Genomic DNA, 15,788 nt, shown 5'->3' with positions numbered 1-15,788 from the left:
GCAAGTTATAAATTAAGGGGAGTAACAATAGATTTGAATGAAGGGGAAAAATTGCTTGAATCATACATCCATGAGAAAGTGTACACGCAATTTGGCTGTCAGAATAAAGGAGTTGGTTTATTCTGGTTTATCAAAGGAGAAGTGAACGCAGGAAGCCACCTCAGATGATTGCGCTCTTCTGTGAACTGAACTACGGAAGACAACTGTAAACCCAATGCTATTTAAAGAATGAAAAATAGAAACACTTTAATTTATATAGTACCTCATCACTTCGCTCAGAAAAGTGTATATTCACTTCATATGCAATGAATCAACTGGAAGTGAAATGTTTGTTATTTAATATTTCATGGCTAGGATTCTGCTTTGGGGGATGGGAAGTGACACAAAGAGAAACAGTGCAAAACAGAGGGGTAGAGAAACAAGAGGATCAGCTAGACATGACCGAACATGGTAAAGGACAATCAGACAAAACTTCAGTACCAACAAATATTGCTGCCAAAATCAAAGGTGGTTTTGCTGCTTATTCAGGCAGATGCATCTCTTTTTAACAGCATTTAATTTTAATAATTTTTTTTCTACAACAGTCCTTAAAGAATCTTTAAAGACATTATACAAGCCAATTGCTTGTAACATACAAAAGGAACAAGCTGCTGAACTCAAAAGTATTCCTCGACATGTTTAATGAATCATTTTTCAGTCCTCTTTGGATCTGGGCATGGTGCCGGAGGACTGGAGGACTGCTAATGTAGTACCCTTGTTTAAGAAGGGAGAAAGGGATAGGCTGAGTAATTACAGGCCTGTCAGCCTAACCTCTATGGTGGGAAAATTATTGGAAAAAATCCTGAAAGACAGGATAAATCTACATTTGGAAAGACGAGGATTAATCAGGGACAGTCAGCATGGATTTGTTAAGGGAAGATTGTGTTTGATTGAATTTTTTGAGGAAGTACCCAAGAGGATTGATGAGGCTAGTGCGTACGATGTAGTACATATGGACTTTAGTAAAGCTTTTGATAAGATCCCACAAGATAAACTGGTCACGAAGGTTAAAGCCCATGGGATCCAGGGCAAAGTAGCTGGTTGAATCCAAAATTGGCTTAGAGGTAGGAAGCAAAGGGTAATGGTTGATGGATGTTTTTGCGACTGGAAGGATGTTTCCAGTGGGGTTCCGCAGGGCTCAGTACTGGGTCCCTTGCTTTTTGTGGTATATATCAATGAGTTAGATTTGAATATAGGGAGTATGATTAAGAAATTTGCAGATGATAGTAAAATCGGCTATGTGGTTGATAATGAAGAGGAAAGTCGTGGACTGCAGGAGGATATCAATCTACTGGTCAGGTGGGCAGAGCAGTGGCAAATGGAATTTAATTCTGAGAAGTGTGAAGTAATACACTTTGGGAGGGCTAATAAGGAAAGGCTATACACATTAAGCGGTAGGCCATTTAATAGTGTAGATGAACAAAGGGATCTTGGAGTGCTTGTCCACAGATCCCTGAAAGTAGCAGGCCAGGTAGATAAAGTGGTTAAGAAGGCATACGGAATGCTTGCCTTTATTGGCCGAGGTATAGAATACAAGAGCGGGGAGGTTGTGCTTAAATTGTATAATACTTTGGTTAGGCCACAGCTGGAGTACTGCATGTAGTTTTGGTCGCCGTATTATAGGAAGGACGTGATTGCACCAGAGAGGGTGCAGAGGAGATTTACTAGGATGCTGCCTGGAATGGAGAATCTTAGTTATAAGGACAGATTGGATAGGCTGGGTTTGTTCTCATTTGAACAGAGGAGGTTGAGAAGAGACCTCATTGAGGTGTACAACATTTTGAGGGGCCTGGATATAGTGGATAGCAAGGGCCTACTTCCATTGGTGGAGGGGTCAATTATGAGGAAGCATAGTTTTAAGGTGGTTGTGGAAGGATTAGAGGGGATTTAAGGAGAAGCTTCTTCACGCAGAGGATTATGGGGGTCTGGAATTCACTGCCTGGAAGGAAGGTGGATGCAGAAACCCTCACCACATTTAAAAGGTGGTTGGATGGGCACTTGATGTGCCGTAACCTGCAGGGTTATGGACCTAGAGCTGGTAATTGGGATTAGACTAGATACCTCTTGTTGTCTGGTGCAGGTATGATGATAAGTACTGCAGGGAATCGAATACGTTCAGGGTGATCTCCTGGACTAGTTTCGATCGCCTGGATAGGTCGGAGAGGAATTTGCACAGATTTTTTTTCCCCAATAGGCCTGGGTTTTTACCTCTCCCAGGAGATCACATGGCTCCGGTTGGGGTGGAGTGTAGAATGCTTCAGTGTAAGGGTTGTCGCAGTTGTGGTTGGGCTGGGTGCTCTTTACCTTTTCGCCATCGTTCATTAGTTTATATGTAACCTTCAGGGCTGCTGACCGAGGGCTATACGGCTTTGTCGGCCGGCGCGGACACGATGGGCTGAAATGGCTTCCTTCTGCGCTGTAGATTTCTATGTTTCTATGAATGATCATCACACTCAAAAGCTGCCACGAAGTTATCTCTTGTCCTCACCCCACCTCCCCTCCCTTCCCTCAACTCTTGACACTTGGCCCTGTCTCTACGAATGTCAAAGGCTTTTTGAAATCTCTCAGCTGACTGAGATAGCCTTCATGTATTTTCCTAGTGCAAGGAGAGCTCTCATCATGCCACTTGGTCCCAAGCTGGAAATCAGTCTCAACATTAAACTCTTAAGTTAACAACCAAAATGCTGTGTTGTTAGATTATTTCCCTGATCCTGAATGCTATCCAAGAGAAAAACTGGAATTCACTGAGAGAAAGATATAAAGCTCAGACAAGTTAATCAGTAATCTATGATCACAAAATTGTATTGGAGCTCTCAGATCTACAACCAGCTATCGGAATACAAACCTATTAGTTATTAAAAGGAAGACTTTAAAGCATGCGTTAAAGTTAAAGATAAGTCAGAAAGTCACTGAATTGACGCAGACTGAGAACTTCAGTTCATTGGGTGTAATTATCCAAATTATACACCACTCACTTAACAGAAAAGTAAACATTACTAATTACTTTAAAAAAGGGGTTCAAAGGCTTCCAATGCACAAAGTCCCCGGTTAAGATATTTTCATCCAGCAGAAAGACTGGCTTCATTGAAAATTACGTCATTAAAAAAGCTCAGATAAAAAGACTCACATTTATATATAGCGCCTTTCGCAACCACTGGACGCTTCAAAGCGCTTTACAGTCAATGAAGTACTTTTGGAGTGTAGTCACTGTTGTAATGTAGGAAACGCGGCAGCCAATTTGCGTACAAGCAAGCTCCCACCATCAGCAATGTGATAATGACCAGATAATCTGATTTTTGTTATGTTGATTGAGGGATAAACATATTGGCCAGGACACCGGGGTAACTACCCTGCTCTTCTTTGAAATAGTGCCATGGGATCTTTTACTTGAGAGAGCAGATGTGGCCTCGGTTTAACGTCTCATCCAAAAGATGACACCTCCAACAGTGCTCCCTCAGCACTGCATTGGAGTGTCAGCCGAGTTTTGGGACATGAACCCACAATTTCCTGACTCAGAAGCGAGAGTGCTACCCACTGAGCCACGGGCTGACAAATGAATCAAAGATTGGCAAAGCTGTTGCAAACTAGACTTGCAAAATTGTACTCTATTCAATTCAAGCTGATTTTTTAAAAATGCAGTTTTTTTTTTTTATAAGCATGTATTAGTCTATTCAGTCACTGTTGCAAAAATAAAATTGAATTCATGGATAACTTGAATGTAGAGAGGTAGACTGCACTATTTTAGCGCAACAGCTCAAGAAAGTAGAGGTGTGTATTTGGAGCTTCGCTTGATCATTTAATGTCCTGAAGCAGTGGCTTAGAATTTTTTTCCATATGAAACCAAACATCTCTATCATCAGTTCAGATGAACTCAACAACCCCTCTAACATACTGCTATTGTAAATATCAGTGTGCTTGCCAAGAATTCCCTCTGCCACAGGGCACAAGCCTCTCTTATTAAGCTCAACACGATTTTGCGTGCTGATCTTACATATATGTTTCAGCCACTTTCCTCATTAAAATTTCATCATTTAGAATTCCTAGATCTCAGGTCACTGGCTCACACATTTGCAAGGATATTTTGAGCAAACAGAGGAAAAAGGATTCTTGATGTAGCAAGTTTAAATTGAAATAAACAAAAAGAGGTTATACTTGAGTATGATATTAAACCATGAGCCTAAGATGGTGGAGAATTCGAAGGTTGGGCAACTTTAGCACCAGATACAGATCAGTCACTATCAGATGGCAGGAAACAAGAAAAATTGAAAACTAAAGCAAGATAAATTTGAAAAGTAAATACTAAAACATTAGTGGATAAACATTCCAAAGTAAAATGGAATGCTTTTGTTATTTTGGAAATGTTGCAAATGAAACATGTACAAAATAAATAATATGGTTAAAAAGGAAGCAATGGTTTTAGGCGTGTAGAAATTCTGACATTTAGCTGGGTTGCTGGAAAAGGTACAAACATGATCTTGAAAGCAGTGAACCCTGCAATCTACAACGTTTTGTACTGCTGTTTCCTTCCCCTGTAAACTACTTCTGAATTTTTAACACTTAGCAGCCACATTTACAGCCAGAGTTGAATGGCATTTCTAGTCTGAAAAATGTGTTGCTGTAACAAGCACAGGAATAATATGCAATTGATTTTACACAGAGTAGAAAAATAATAAGCCACTATGGTGTATTTAACTTACAGGTAGTGCCAGACACACAGATGGAACTATCTGGAGTTATCTGAATGATAGCTCCATATTTGGTATTTTAGGCCAGAAAATACTACTCTGCCAACAACAACATGGGTGCCTCTGTGAATCTGAAGTGTCAGTGAACATGTGGAGCTGCAGGCAGCCCTTTCAGCAGTTTGACATGAACAAGAGATAGGTCTGCACCAATCCAGTGAGGTCACCAATATGAACGTCACCAGAAATTACTGGAGTTGCAAGACAACCAGCTAGTAACAGAAAACTTAGGGAGACACTAACAGCAAGCAAGGTAATGCTGTCAGCAGGAATTAATTTCTTAACAAAACAGTGACAAAAGGCAAAATCCAAATAAAGAAGGGGGAATCAAAATTAAGTGATTATGGAGTGAAAGCTAAGTTATAAACAAAATTATTTTCCTGTACACTGCACAGTTTAATCAAACTATTTTATATTTATTTCCACTCTTTTCTTGACTGAGCACCACTTGTTTGTTGCAAAAAAAATCATAAGGAAAGCTGGATCATGGCTCCAATATAGAGTAGTACCTCATAATTAAAAAGCAATAAAACCCCACTGGTCTAGCAAGTCACCCAGGACAAATTCAGGTTTTAAAAAAAAACATAAAACTGCTTTAGTGCTAATATGAAGTTTGGAAGCACTGAGCTCCATCCCAAAATTGCCAGGAACACCAAACTGAGTGTGTGTGACAGATAGGGTGCCTCATCAGGGGCCACATCCCAACATGACTGTGATGACTGTACAATGATGAAATCGCTTCCATTTTTACCAGATTTCAAATTAAAATACTGATACAAAGAGTTGGGAACAATACTGCTAGTTTACTATCAGCAAAGTGTTACGATAATGAGTAACTTTATTAAAAACATTTTAAAACTTTAAAATATTCTGCTCTTTGGAAATGCTGAAAGGATAACAATGGTACTTAGATCTATTTAGCTAAAGCAGGCTCAATTAAGTCAAAATAATTTTTACTGCATGACCATGATACCTGCACTCTTAATCGCAGAGCAGGGTGTAGCATTTAATCATCACAGAAGTTCTTGCAACCTTTGCCATTGGAACACAGCTCCTAATTCTCAAACAAAAGATGATCATCATTTTCAAAAAACTGAACAAGGCCTTTTACAAAGGAAATTATTTGGGTTCTTATTGAAACATAGAAAATAGGTGCAGGAGTAGGCCATTCGGCCCTTCGGGCCTGCACCACCATTCAATAAGATCATGGCTGATCATTCCTTCAGTACCCCTTTCTTGCTTTCTCTCCATACCCCTTGATCCCTTTAGCCGTAAGGGCCATATCCAACTCCCTGTTGAATATATCCAATGAACTGGCATCAACAACTCTCTGCGGCAGGGAATTCCACAGGTTAACAACTCTGAGTGAAGAAGTTTCTCCTCATCTCAGTCCTAAATGACCTACCCCTTTTCCTAAGACTGTGTCCCCTGGTTCTGGACTTCCCCAACAACGGGAACATTCTTCCCGCATCTAACTTGTCCAGTCCTTTCAGAATCTTATATGTTTCTATGAGATCCCCTCTCATCCTACTAAACTCTAGTGTATAAAGGCCCAGTTGATCCAGTCTCTCCTCATATGTCAGTCCAGCCATCCCTGGAATCAGTCTGGTGAACCTTCGCTGCACTCCCTCAATAGCAAGAACGTCCTTCCTCAGATTAGGAGACCAAAACTGAACACAATATTCCAGATGAGGCCTCACTCACCAAGGCCCTGTACAACTGCAATAAGACCTCCCCTGCTCCTATACTCAAATCCCCTAACTATGAAGGCCAACATACCATTTGCCTTCTTTATCGCCTGCTGTACCTGCATGCCAACCTTCAGTGACTGATAAACCATGACACCCAGGTCTCGTTGCACCTCCCCTTTTCCTAATCTGCCGCCATTTAGATAATATTCTGCCTTTGTGTTTTTGCCCCCAAAATGGATAAGCTCACATTTATCCACATTATACTGCATCTGCCATGCATTTGCCCACTCACCTAACCTGTCCAAGTCAGCCTGCAGCTTCTTAGCGTCCTCCTCACAGCTCACACTGCCACCCAGTTTAGTGTCATCTGCAAACTTGGAGATAGTACACTCAATTCCTTCATCTAAATCGTTAATGTATATTGTAAAGAGCTGGGGTCCCAGCACTGAGCCCTGCGGCACTCCACTAGTTCCTGTCTGCACTTATTGAACACATTGTCCATTCTATGAATAGAGTTGACCCGATGACAAACTTCACTACAACTTGAGTTTATTATTAAATTACTTTCTCTTCAAATGGGAGATGTAAATGTAGAGAAAAATTGAGTTTTGGAGGTAGCAGCAGATTTAAGTAGCAATGGGAAGGAAGAAGTCGCAAGAGAAATTGTGGTAATTTCCAAGCGAAAACTACAGACTTGTGAATTCTGAGATGGTCTTTGGAAATGAATTGACAACTTAAGAACATGTTTGAACATTTGTGGGGAACAGTAGTTTAGTGGTTATAATAATCCAGAGGCCTGGACTAATGATCCGGAGATATGAGTTCAAATCTCACCACGGCAGCTGGTTAGTTAAATAAATATGGAATTAAAAAGCTAGTATCAGTAATGGTGACCATGAAACTACCGGATTGTTGAAAACCCCATCTGGTTCACGGATGCCCTTTAGGGAAGGAAATCTGCTGTCCTAATCTGGTCTGGTCGATGTGATTCCAGACCCACAACAATGTGGTTGACTCTTAACTGCCCTCTGAAATGGCTGAGCAAGTTGCACCAAATTGCAACAAAGTAGTAACACCTGGCATTACCTTCACCTCATGGACATGCATCGGTTCAAGAAGGCAGCTCACCACCACCTTCTCAAGGGCAATTAGGGATGGGCAATAAATGCTGGCCTTGCCAGCGACGCCCTTATTCCATGAACTAATTAAAAAAAGAAATACAGCAAAATACTCTTGTCTGGCATGATTAGGATCAGCTTTTTTTTTTTAAATTGATCTGACATTTTTATCTCTGCCAATTGGTGGTAGTGTAGTGGGATACAGAAGTGGCTCCCAATATGCCATTTTCAAAACAAAAATGTCTGGTGAAACAGTGGGGTTAGTCACTGGCTTTTCACTGAGGTTCAATTCCAACCCAAACTGGTGGGATGAAAGTCTCCACTGTCAACTGGCTGGTAAGGGTTCTATGTGAAAGGAGTTTGGGAGGTCTCAATTCAGTTCCTAGTGAGCATGGGTCGACAGCACAAAACTCTCCCTAATGTGGCACGAACTAGCAATCTCACTCAGATAGGCCACAACATGAGTGGCGTAGGAAATGGAAAATATGTCTCACAGCTGCAGTAGGCATGCTCTTCTGAGGGTGGGTTGAAACACATTGGTAGGGCAGAGAAGTGGGAACTCTGCATGTGGATGAGCTATGCCTGATTTAGGAGTATTTGATGCTAACTCTGGCTGTCTGAAATAGGAATAGTATAATTCCCCAGCACGAAGATCCCTCACCCAGATAAGCACAATGTCCGAGAGGAAGATAATTCTACTTTGAATAAGAATGTAAGGAAAGTTATGGATGAGGAAAAAAAAAATTGGTCCACTGAAGCTTTACTAGTCCGACTAGGTCAGCCAGTCTCCAACTATACTCCATTAATATCTTTGGCTCTACTACCTGGTGAATTATTTCAAATTTCTAAAAGCTTTTTTAAAACTTACTTTAAAAAAAAATGTAACTGTAAGTTATAGAAGTGACATATTCCTGTAGAAGTCCAACATTTAACTAAGCCCATCTACCCCTTCCCCACCCCCGCCAAAAAAAACATTTTCTTAGTGAGAGTAATGGGAAATTAAAATTAAAAGCATAAAAATAAAAAGGAATAAGTAGAAAGTTCAAAGCAGATACTAGTATAATATTGTCAATAAACACATCTGGGAGATTAAAGAATTTTAATATTTTTTAAATCAATCACAATAGTTCAGTAACAGAACCACTGCAGTTCCACAGCATTAGAAACATAGAAATTTACAACGCAAGCGGCCATTTCGGCCCATCGTGTCCACGCCAGCCGACAAAGAGCCGCACGGCCCTCGGTCACCAGCCCTGAATTATTTGAGAAAAAGTTAATTTCTATAAATATCAGCATTATAAAAACTTTTGGGTTCTATAAAACTAGTGCTATAGAAGTCAAAGCAGTATTGCATGCTTAATGTTTAGTAAATCTGAAAATGTGAATCTTACCTTCATATTTCCACACAATCCTTGGAATAACAGGGCCAGAGCATGAAGCCCGAAGTATGTGGAGAATCATGTACAATATCACAGGCGTCATATTCAGTCTTCTCATTGCATGGAAGGTGTAGATTTGTCAAAAGATCGAACTATCGAGAAACCCAGGATCAACTGTATTTAATTACTCAGACATCATGAGCATTGAAAAAAAGGATGATCCAAATGGTGAAAACACACCTAATTGGTTACTTGAGCTGGTCACTTGAAGAACTAATACCTCATTTGCATGTTCTGCAAACCTTGGAAAAGATCTGGTAAATTGTGGTTCCAGGATTCAGGTCTGTGTTGGGGCGGGGTGGGGAAAGAGAAAAGAGAACTTAAGTCACCAGCAAGATTAAAAAGAAAACAAATAATTCATAAATGCTGAAACAAAAACATATCAAACTGTTTAACACGGTTATTAGTAGGTGTTGTATTTTAATGAAACCAATTCAATTAGCTCCCTCCCTTTCTCACCAATCTTCATCCTTCCTTTCTTGAATGTATTCTCTTCTTGCTGGAGCACCATTCCTCAGCCACTAGTTGCCCTCTGGTAACTTGCCCAAGTGGCCATTATTCATGTGAGCCTGGACCTCTGACTACAGGTGGGGCAACATCACAGCCCGTGCCCAATCCAGTCTTCCCCTGATGTTCGCACATGTCCCTCCAGCAGGGGGCGCTGGATAGCATTCAACACCAGAACCCTGTTTCTCTTTCTCTAACCCAGGAATGTTCAGGTCGATCGTTGCACCACTACCGACATTTTGATTGAGATTAGCTAATGCTACGCAACAGAAGAGTGGACCTTGTATCTCCTTGGTTATTCATTGGGGAAGAACATAAGAAAATAAGAAGTAGGAGCAGGAGTAGGACATTTGACCCCTTGAGCCTGCTCCGCCATTCAATAAGATCATGACTGATCTTCTATCTCAACTCTACTTTCCTGCACTATCCCTTAATATCCAAAAATCTATTGATCTCTATCTTGAATATACAACGACCGAGTCTCCACAGCCATCTAGGGTAGAGAATTCCAAAGATTCACCAACCTCTGAGTGAAGAAATTTCTCCTCATCTCAGTCCTAAATGGCCGACCCCTTATTCTGAGACGGTGACCCCTGGTTCTAGATTCTCCACCAGGGGAAATATCCTCCCTGCATCTACCCTGTCAAGCCCTGTAAGAATTTTGTATGTTACAATTAAAGCAGCTCTCATTCTTCTATTAGCTCTCCTCATAGGACAATCCCCCCCCATCCCAGGAATCAGTCTGGTGAACCTTGATTGCACTCGCTCCATGGCAAGTAAGGAGACTAAAACTGTACATCGTACCCCAGGTGTGGTCTCACCAGGGCCCTATATAATTGCAGTAAGACATCTTGGGGGTAAAATTCAGTATCTCCCCATTTGGGGGCAGTAAAGTTGGGAGGTGCGAGATTTAGCACCAGGCGCTGAAGTCTCGCCCCTCTCCAAAAATTCGGGCTACTGCCCCCGGAAGGAAGTCGAGCGCTAAACTAAGCGCTCGCTCATGGGGCGGACACCTCAGCAGTGCTGCACACTGGGCCGATCAGCACTGCCGCGTCAGAGGGGCTCTTCCCTCACTTAAAGGGAAGGGCCCACGCTGCTGACTCTGCAAATGAAAAAGGGACCTCCCTGGACCACCATGGTGTGGGGGTGCCACAAGACCAGCCCAGCACTCAAGCAGAGTGGCGGGCTGAACAATCGCGCCCAGGAGCCCGCGAAGAAACTGGATCAGCAGCAGGAAAACCAAGACAAGTTTTTTCTAATTTCCACCAGCCACCTCGCCTTTAATTTTTGCCCCGGTATCAATCGGCCGCCCGATCAATGGCTCCTGCAGCTGTCGGTGCTTTCGCCCAGTGCTGGTGCAGGGTGTGAAAGTGATCATTTGGGGCGATGTGCACACCAATACATGATCATCTCCGGGCGCAAAGTCGTATTGCCGCCACTAAACTCCCGCCAATATGGTGGGAGTCGTTGCCAGCGTCGTGCCTGGGCGGTAAGGCATTTGCGCTCCATTAGTGCCCCGGGAGCAGGGGGTGGGGTCTAACAGAAGGTGCAAATGCATCAAATTTCTAGTCCCTTTGCTCTAATACTCAAATCCTCTTGTAATAAAGGGTAACATACCATTTACTTCTTAATTGCTTGCTGTACCTGCATGTTGACTTTCAGTATTCGCATACAAGGACACCCAAGTCCCTCTGAACACCAACATTTCCTAATCTCTCACCATTTAAAAAATACTTTGCTTTTCTATTTTTCGTACCAAAGTGGATAACTTCACATTTCTCCACATTATGGGCCCAAGTTTCCACAGGATAAAAAACGGGCGCCCCTCCAAAACGGCACCAGAAAAAAAACGCGCTATTCTCGAGCGCTTTGCAGCTCCTTGTCTGCCTGGCGCGGCGCCCAGGGGGGCGGAGCCTACACTAAGTGGGAGGGGGCGGGTACTATTTAAATTAGTTTTTTTTCCTGCCGGCAACGTTGCGCGTGCGCGTTGGAGCGTTCGCGCATGCTCAGTGTGGAAAAAAAACATTGGCACTCGGCCATTTTTGTAGTTCTTTGTAGCTGTTTAATTTTTGAACATTTTTTAATAAAATCACATTGCCATCAGCACATCAGCACTGAGGCTACCCTTCTCACTGTCTCCTTCCCCTCCCTCCCCTCTCTCCACGGCAACAAGTCGCTGTCTCCTTCCCCTCCCTCCACGGCAACAAGCCGCTGTCTCCTTCCCCTCCCTCCCCTCTCTCCACGGCAACAAGTCGCTGTCTCCTTCCCCTCCCTCCACGGCAACAAGCCGCTGTCTCCTTCCCCTCCCTCCCCTCCTCTGCGCGGCAACAAGCCGCTGTCTCCTTCCCCTCCCTCCCCTCCTCTGCACGGCAACAAGCCGCTGTCTCCTTCCCCTCCCTTCACGGCAACAAGCCGCTGTCTCCTTCCCCTCCCTCCCCTCCTCTGCGCGGCAACAAGCCGCTGTCTCCTTCCCCTCCCTCCCCTCTGCGGCAACAAACCGCTGTCTCCTTCCCCCCCCCCCCACCTCGTTCTGGACGCCTAATTTGTAACCTGCGCCTGATTTTTTAATATGTAGAACAGGTTTTTTTCAGTTCTACAAAAATCTTCACTTGCTCCATTCTACTTTAATTTGGAGTACGTTTTCACTGTGGAAACTTTCAAATCAGGCGTTAGTGGCCGGACACGCCCCCTTTTGAAGAAAAAATTCTGTTCCAAAGTGGAACTGTTCTACCTGACTAGAACTGCAGAAAAAAAAATGTGGAGAATTGCGATTTCTAAGATAGTCCGTTCTCCACCATTTGCTCCTAAAAATCAGGCGCAAATCATGTGGAAACTTGGGCCCTATATTCCATTTGCCATGTTCTTGCTCACTCACTTAGCTTGTCTATATTTCCTTGAAGCCTCTTTGCATCCTCCTCACAACTTACATTCCCACCTATTTTATAATGGACGCAACTACTTAACTTACAAGTACAGTGTAAATATGCAGTATTGTAGAAACAGAAAATGCTGGAGCCTATTCAGTATTAAAGTAATAAACAGGAACAGAGAATACCAAAACCTTTTAGCTATTCCATGCCTCAAAATGTAAAAACAGTAAACACACAATGGTCAAAAATGTGATACTCATTGAACATGTTTGTAAAGTTTTCATAAATAGTACTTTCAAATGCAAACTTGGATATATTACATTTGGTCCCCTCATCCAAATCATTGCGGCCTCACAAAAGCCGGCTTTTGGGGCTCAATCAGCATGCGCCGAAAACCGACTTTCTGATCCGTTAGGATTTCTCTCGACAGATCCTCCACATCCCCGGGAGGACATCTGCGCACGAGAGGTTGGGCTGCCCAACTCATGCCCGGCGAATGTCCTTCAAACCCTTACGCCTGGTAAAAGCAGGCGCATAGCTTACTTTTACCAACTAACATTTTTAAAACATATAAAAGTTAAATTTAAACACTCATTTTTATATTAAAAACCCTGTCCATTAAGGTAAGTTTATTTTTAAACCCTATTAAAAAACATTTTAATAATTCCCCGCAATATATATTTTTTCTAAAACATTTAATTACAATTAATTTTAAATAGTTGAGGTGTTTTATTTATTTATTATGCTGTGTTTCGGTGTTTTAGGGGGTTATTCTCAGTGATAGTAATGGGAACTCACACAAAAGGAGTTCCCAATTTTTATCAATGAGAATACTGCATGATTGGTGGTCCAAGCCCATGTGACTCCAGCATGTACGTAAGTACCTGAAAGACATCTTCCCATGCGCTGCGCAGTGAATCTAGGCCTCCAACCGGAATCCTCTGGGACCACCAGATGCTTTCGTAGATTTTTTTCGGGTCGGAGACATTTGTACGAAGGAAGCCTCCGACCGCAATTTTCCCCCCAATGATATAGATTGTGAATGGCTGAGGTCCAAGCACTGATCCTTGCAGTACCCTACTAGCCAACCTGAAAATGAACCGTTTATTCCTACTCTCTGTTTTCTGTCTATTAACCAACCCTCAATCCACATTACCCCCTTGCTGGGCTATCACTGAAAAAATTTCCTCTTATAAAACTGTCTGAATTGCCATGGAATCTTTTGGCAATGATCACTCATTTGATAAATATGAGTAGTAATTGTGTCACAATCGTTACTTCTGCAGTGCACTTTTAAATCTTTGGCAACAGTACTGGGCATCTGCAGACAGTGTCAGTACAAAACTGGCCAAAATGAAGTGAACATTGTAAAATTAATCCTTAGCCTGCTAAATATAGATTCAAAAGAACAGTCACTTTTCTAGGCAAACTGAAGGTATTTATTATCTAAATACAAAAATTGGCTCCTCCAACTGCTTGCAGGTAATCTCACCATCGAAACTGTACAGATAAGAAAGGAATTAGGTTCCAATTCCAGAGAGAGAAAGAATATGATTGGAGAAATAAACATAAAATGTCCTGGGGCACATAATCAGGATTCAGATGTCCGAAACAGTCATGTAATCCCCAAAACTGGATTACAATCAGGAATCACTCCAGGAGTCTATTACTTTATACAAATAAAAAAATTGTCAAGAACATGTGCAGTCTTCAGGCACTAACCAGCACTTATGACCCTACTCCTACTGTTAACCCCCGCCCCCCCTACCAAGAGGACAAGAACTGAACTGGAACAGAAAGCAAAGCCCCAATGATGGCTAAGGTAGAGTTTTCAGACAATGCCGCTATCCAAAGCAGCAGTTGTGGAAGCAGAGACAAGCGGTACAAATGTTTCAATACGACCAAGTCAGAGGCCAATAGTCTATAATTGCCTGATTTTACCTTCAAACTTTGGGAAAGTTTACATTTAACTGTTTATACAAATAAATATTTTTACTGTTTTTAATAAGATCGTAAGTGATGAGGAAGAACATTTCCGCCTGATCCTCTGATTGAATGAAAGGGATTCAGTAAAGAAACTCTTGGCCCACTGCTGCCGCTTCGCACTCAGCCTAAGCTGTGTGACTTTGGTGAAGAAATTAATCCCAGTTTTACAGATATTTATTAAACCGCTGCACAATATGCCACAGATTTTTAATTTGAACTTTTCCCACCAAACCCATTTTGCATATGTCTTCCATTTATATCAAGTTACAAAGCACAAATATTACAGATAACACTATTATTTATTTAAAGCAGTAAATCTCTGTCGACTTATAAAAATACATCTGCTGCAATGAAGAACTAACTACATAGAAACATAGAAAATAAGTGCTGGAGTAGGCCAGTCAGCCCTTCGAGCCTGCACCGCTATTCAATAAGATCATGGCTGATCATCCCTCAGTAACCCTTTCCTGCTTTCTCTCCATACCCCTTGATCACTTTAGCCGTAAGGGCCATATCTAACTCCCTCTTGAATATATCCAATGAACTGGCATCAACAACACTCTGTGGTAGGGAATTCCACAGGTTAACAACTCTCTGAGTGAAGAAGTTTCTCCTCATCTCAGTCCTAAATGGCCTATCCCTTATACTAAGAATGTGTCCCCTGGTTCTGGACTTCCCCAACATCGCGAACATTCTTCCCGCATCTAACCTGTCCAGTCCCATCAGAATCTTATATGTTTCTATGAGATCCCCTCTCATCCTTCTAAACTCCAGTGTATAAAGGCCCAGTTGATCCAGTCTCTCCTCATATGTCAGTCCTGCCGTCCCGGGAATAAGTCTGGTGAACCTTTGCTGCACTCCCTCAATTGCAAGAATGTCCTTCCTCAGATTAGGAGACCAAAACTGAACACAATATTCCTGGTGAGGACTCACCAAGGCCCTGTACAACTGCAGTAAGACCTCCCTGCTCCTCTACTCAAATCCCCTTGCTATGAAGGCCAACATACCATTTGCCTTCTTCACCGCCTGCTGTACCTGCATCCCAACTTTCAATGACTGATGAATCATGGCACCTCCCCTTTTCCTAATCTGCCGCCATTCAGATAATATTCTGCCATAGTGTTTTTGCCCCCAAAGTGGATAACCTCACATTTATCCACATTATACGGCATCTGCCATGTATTTGCCCACTTGCCTAACCTGTCCAAATCATCCTGCAGCCTCTTAGCATCCTCCTCAGTTCACACCACCACCCAGTTTAGTGTCATCTGCAAACTTGGAGATGTTACACTCAATTCCATCATCCAAATCATTAATATGTATTGTAAAAAGCTGGGGTCCCAGCACTGAGCCCTGCGGCACTCCACTAGTCACTGCCTGCCATTCTGAAAAGGAC

At 42.4% G+C, this 15,788-nt stretch overlaps 1 protein-coding gene across 1 annotated transcript in view; it reads right to left on the bottom strand.

Annotated features, from left to right (window-relative positions):
* The window catches only part of LOC139264760 (semaphorin-4D-like), a 232,684-nt gene that overhangs the window by 59,888 nt on the left and 157,008 nt on the right, over positions 1 to 15,788 (bottom strand). The window contains exon 2 of the mRNA XM_070881848.1: positions 8,982 to 9,312. Within this exon, the coding sequence (XP_070737949.1) occupies positions 8,982 to 9,087 (106 nt within the window). The 5' untranslated portion in view covers positions 9,088 to 9,312. The remainder of the gene's footprint in view (positions 1 to 8,981; positions 9,313 to 15,788) is intronic.

This window comes from Pristiophorus japonicus, chromosome 1 (assembly GCF_044704955.1).
Source record: "Pristiophorus japonicus isolate sPriJap1 chromosome 1, sPriJap1.hap1, whole genome shotgun sequence".
NCBI classification, from domain to species: domain Eukaryota; kingdom Metazoa; phylum Chordata; class Chondrichthyes; family Pristiophoridae; genus Pristiophorus; species Pristiophorus japonicus.
This window is presented reverse-complemented; position numbering and strand designations above follow the sequence as displayed.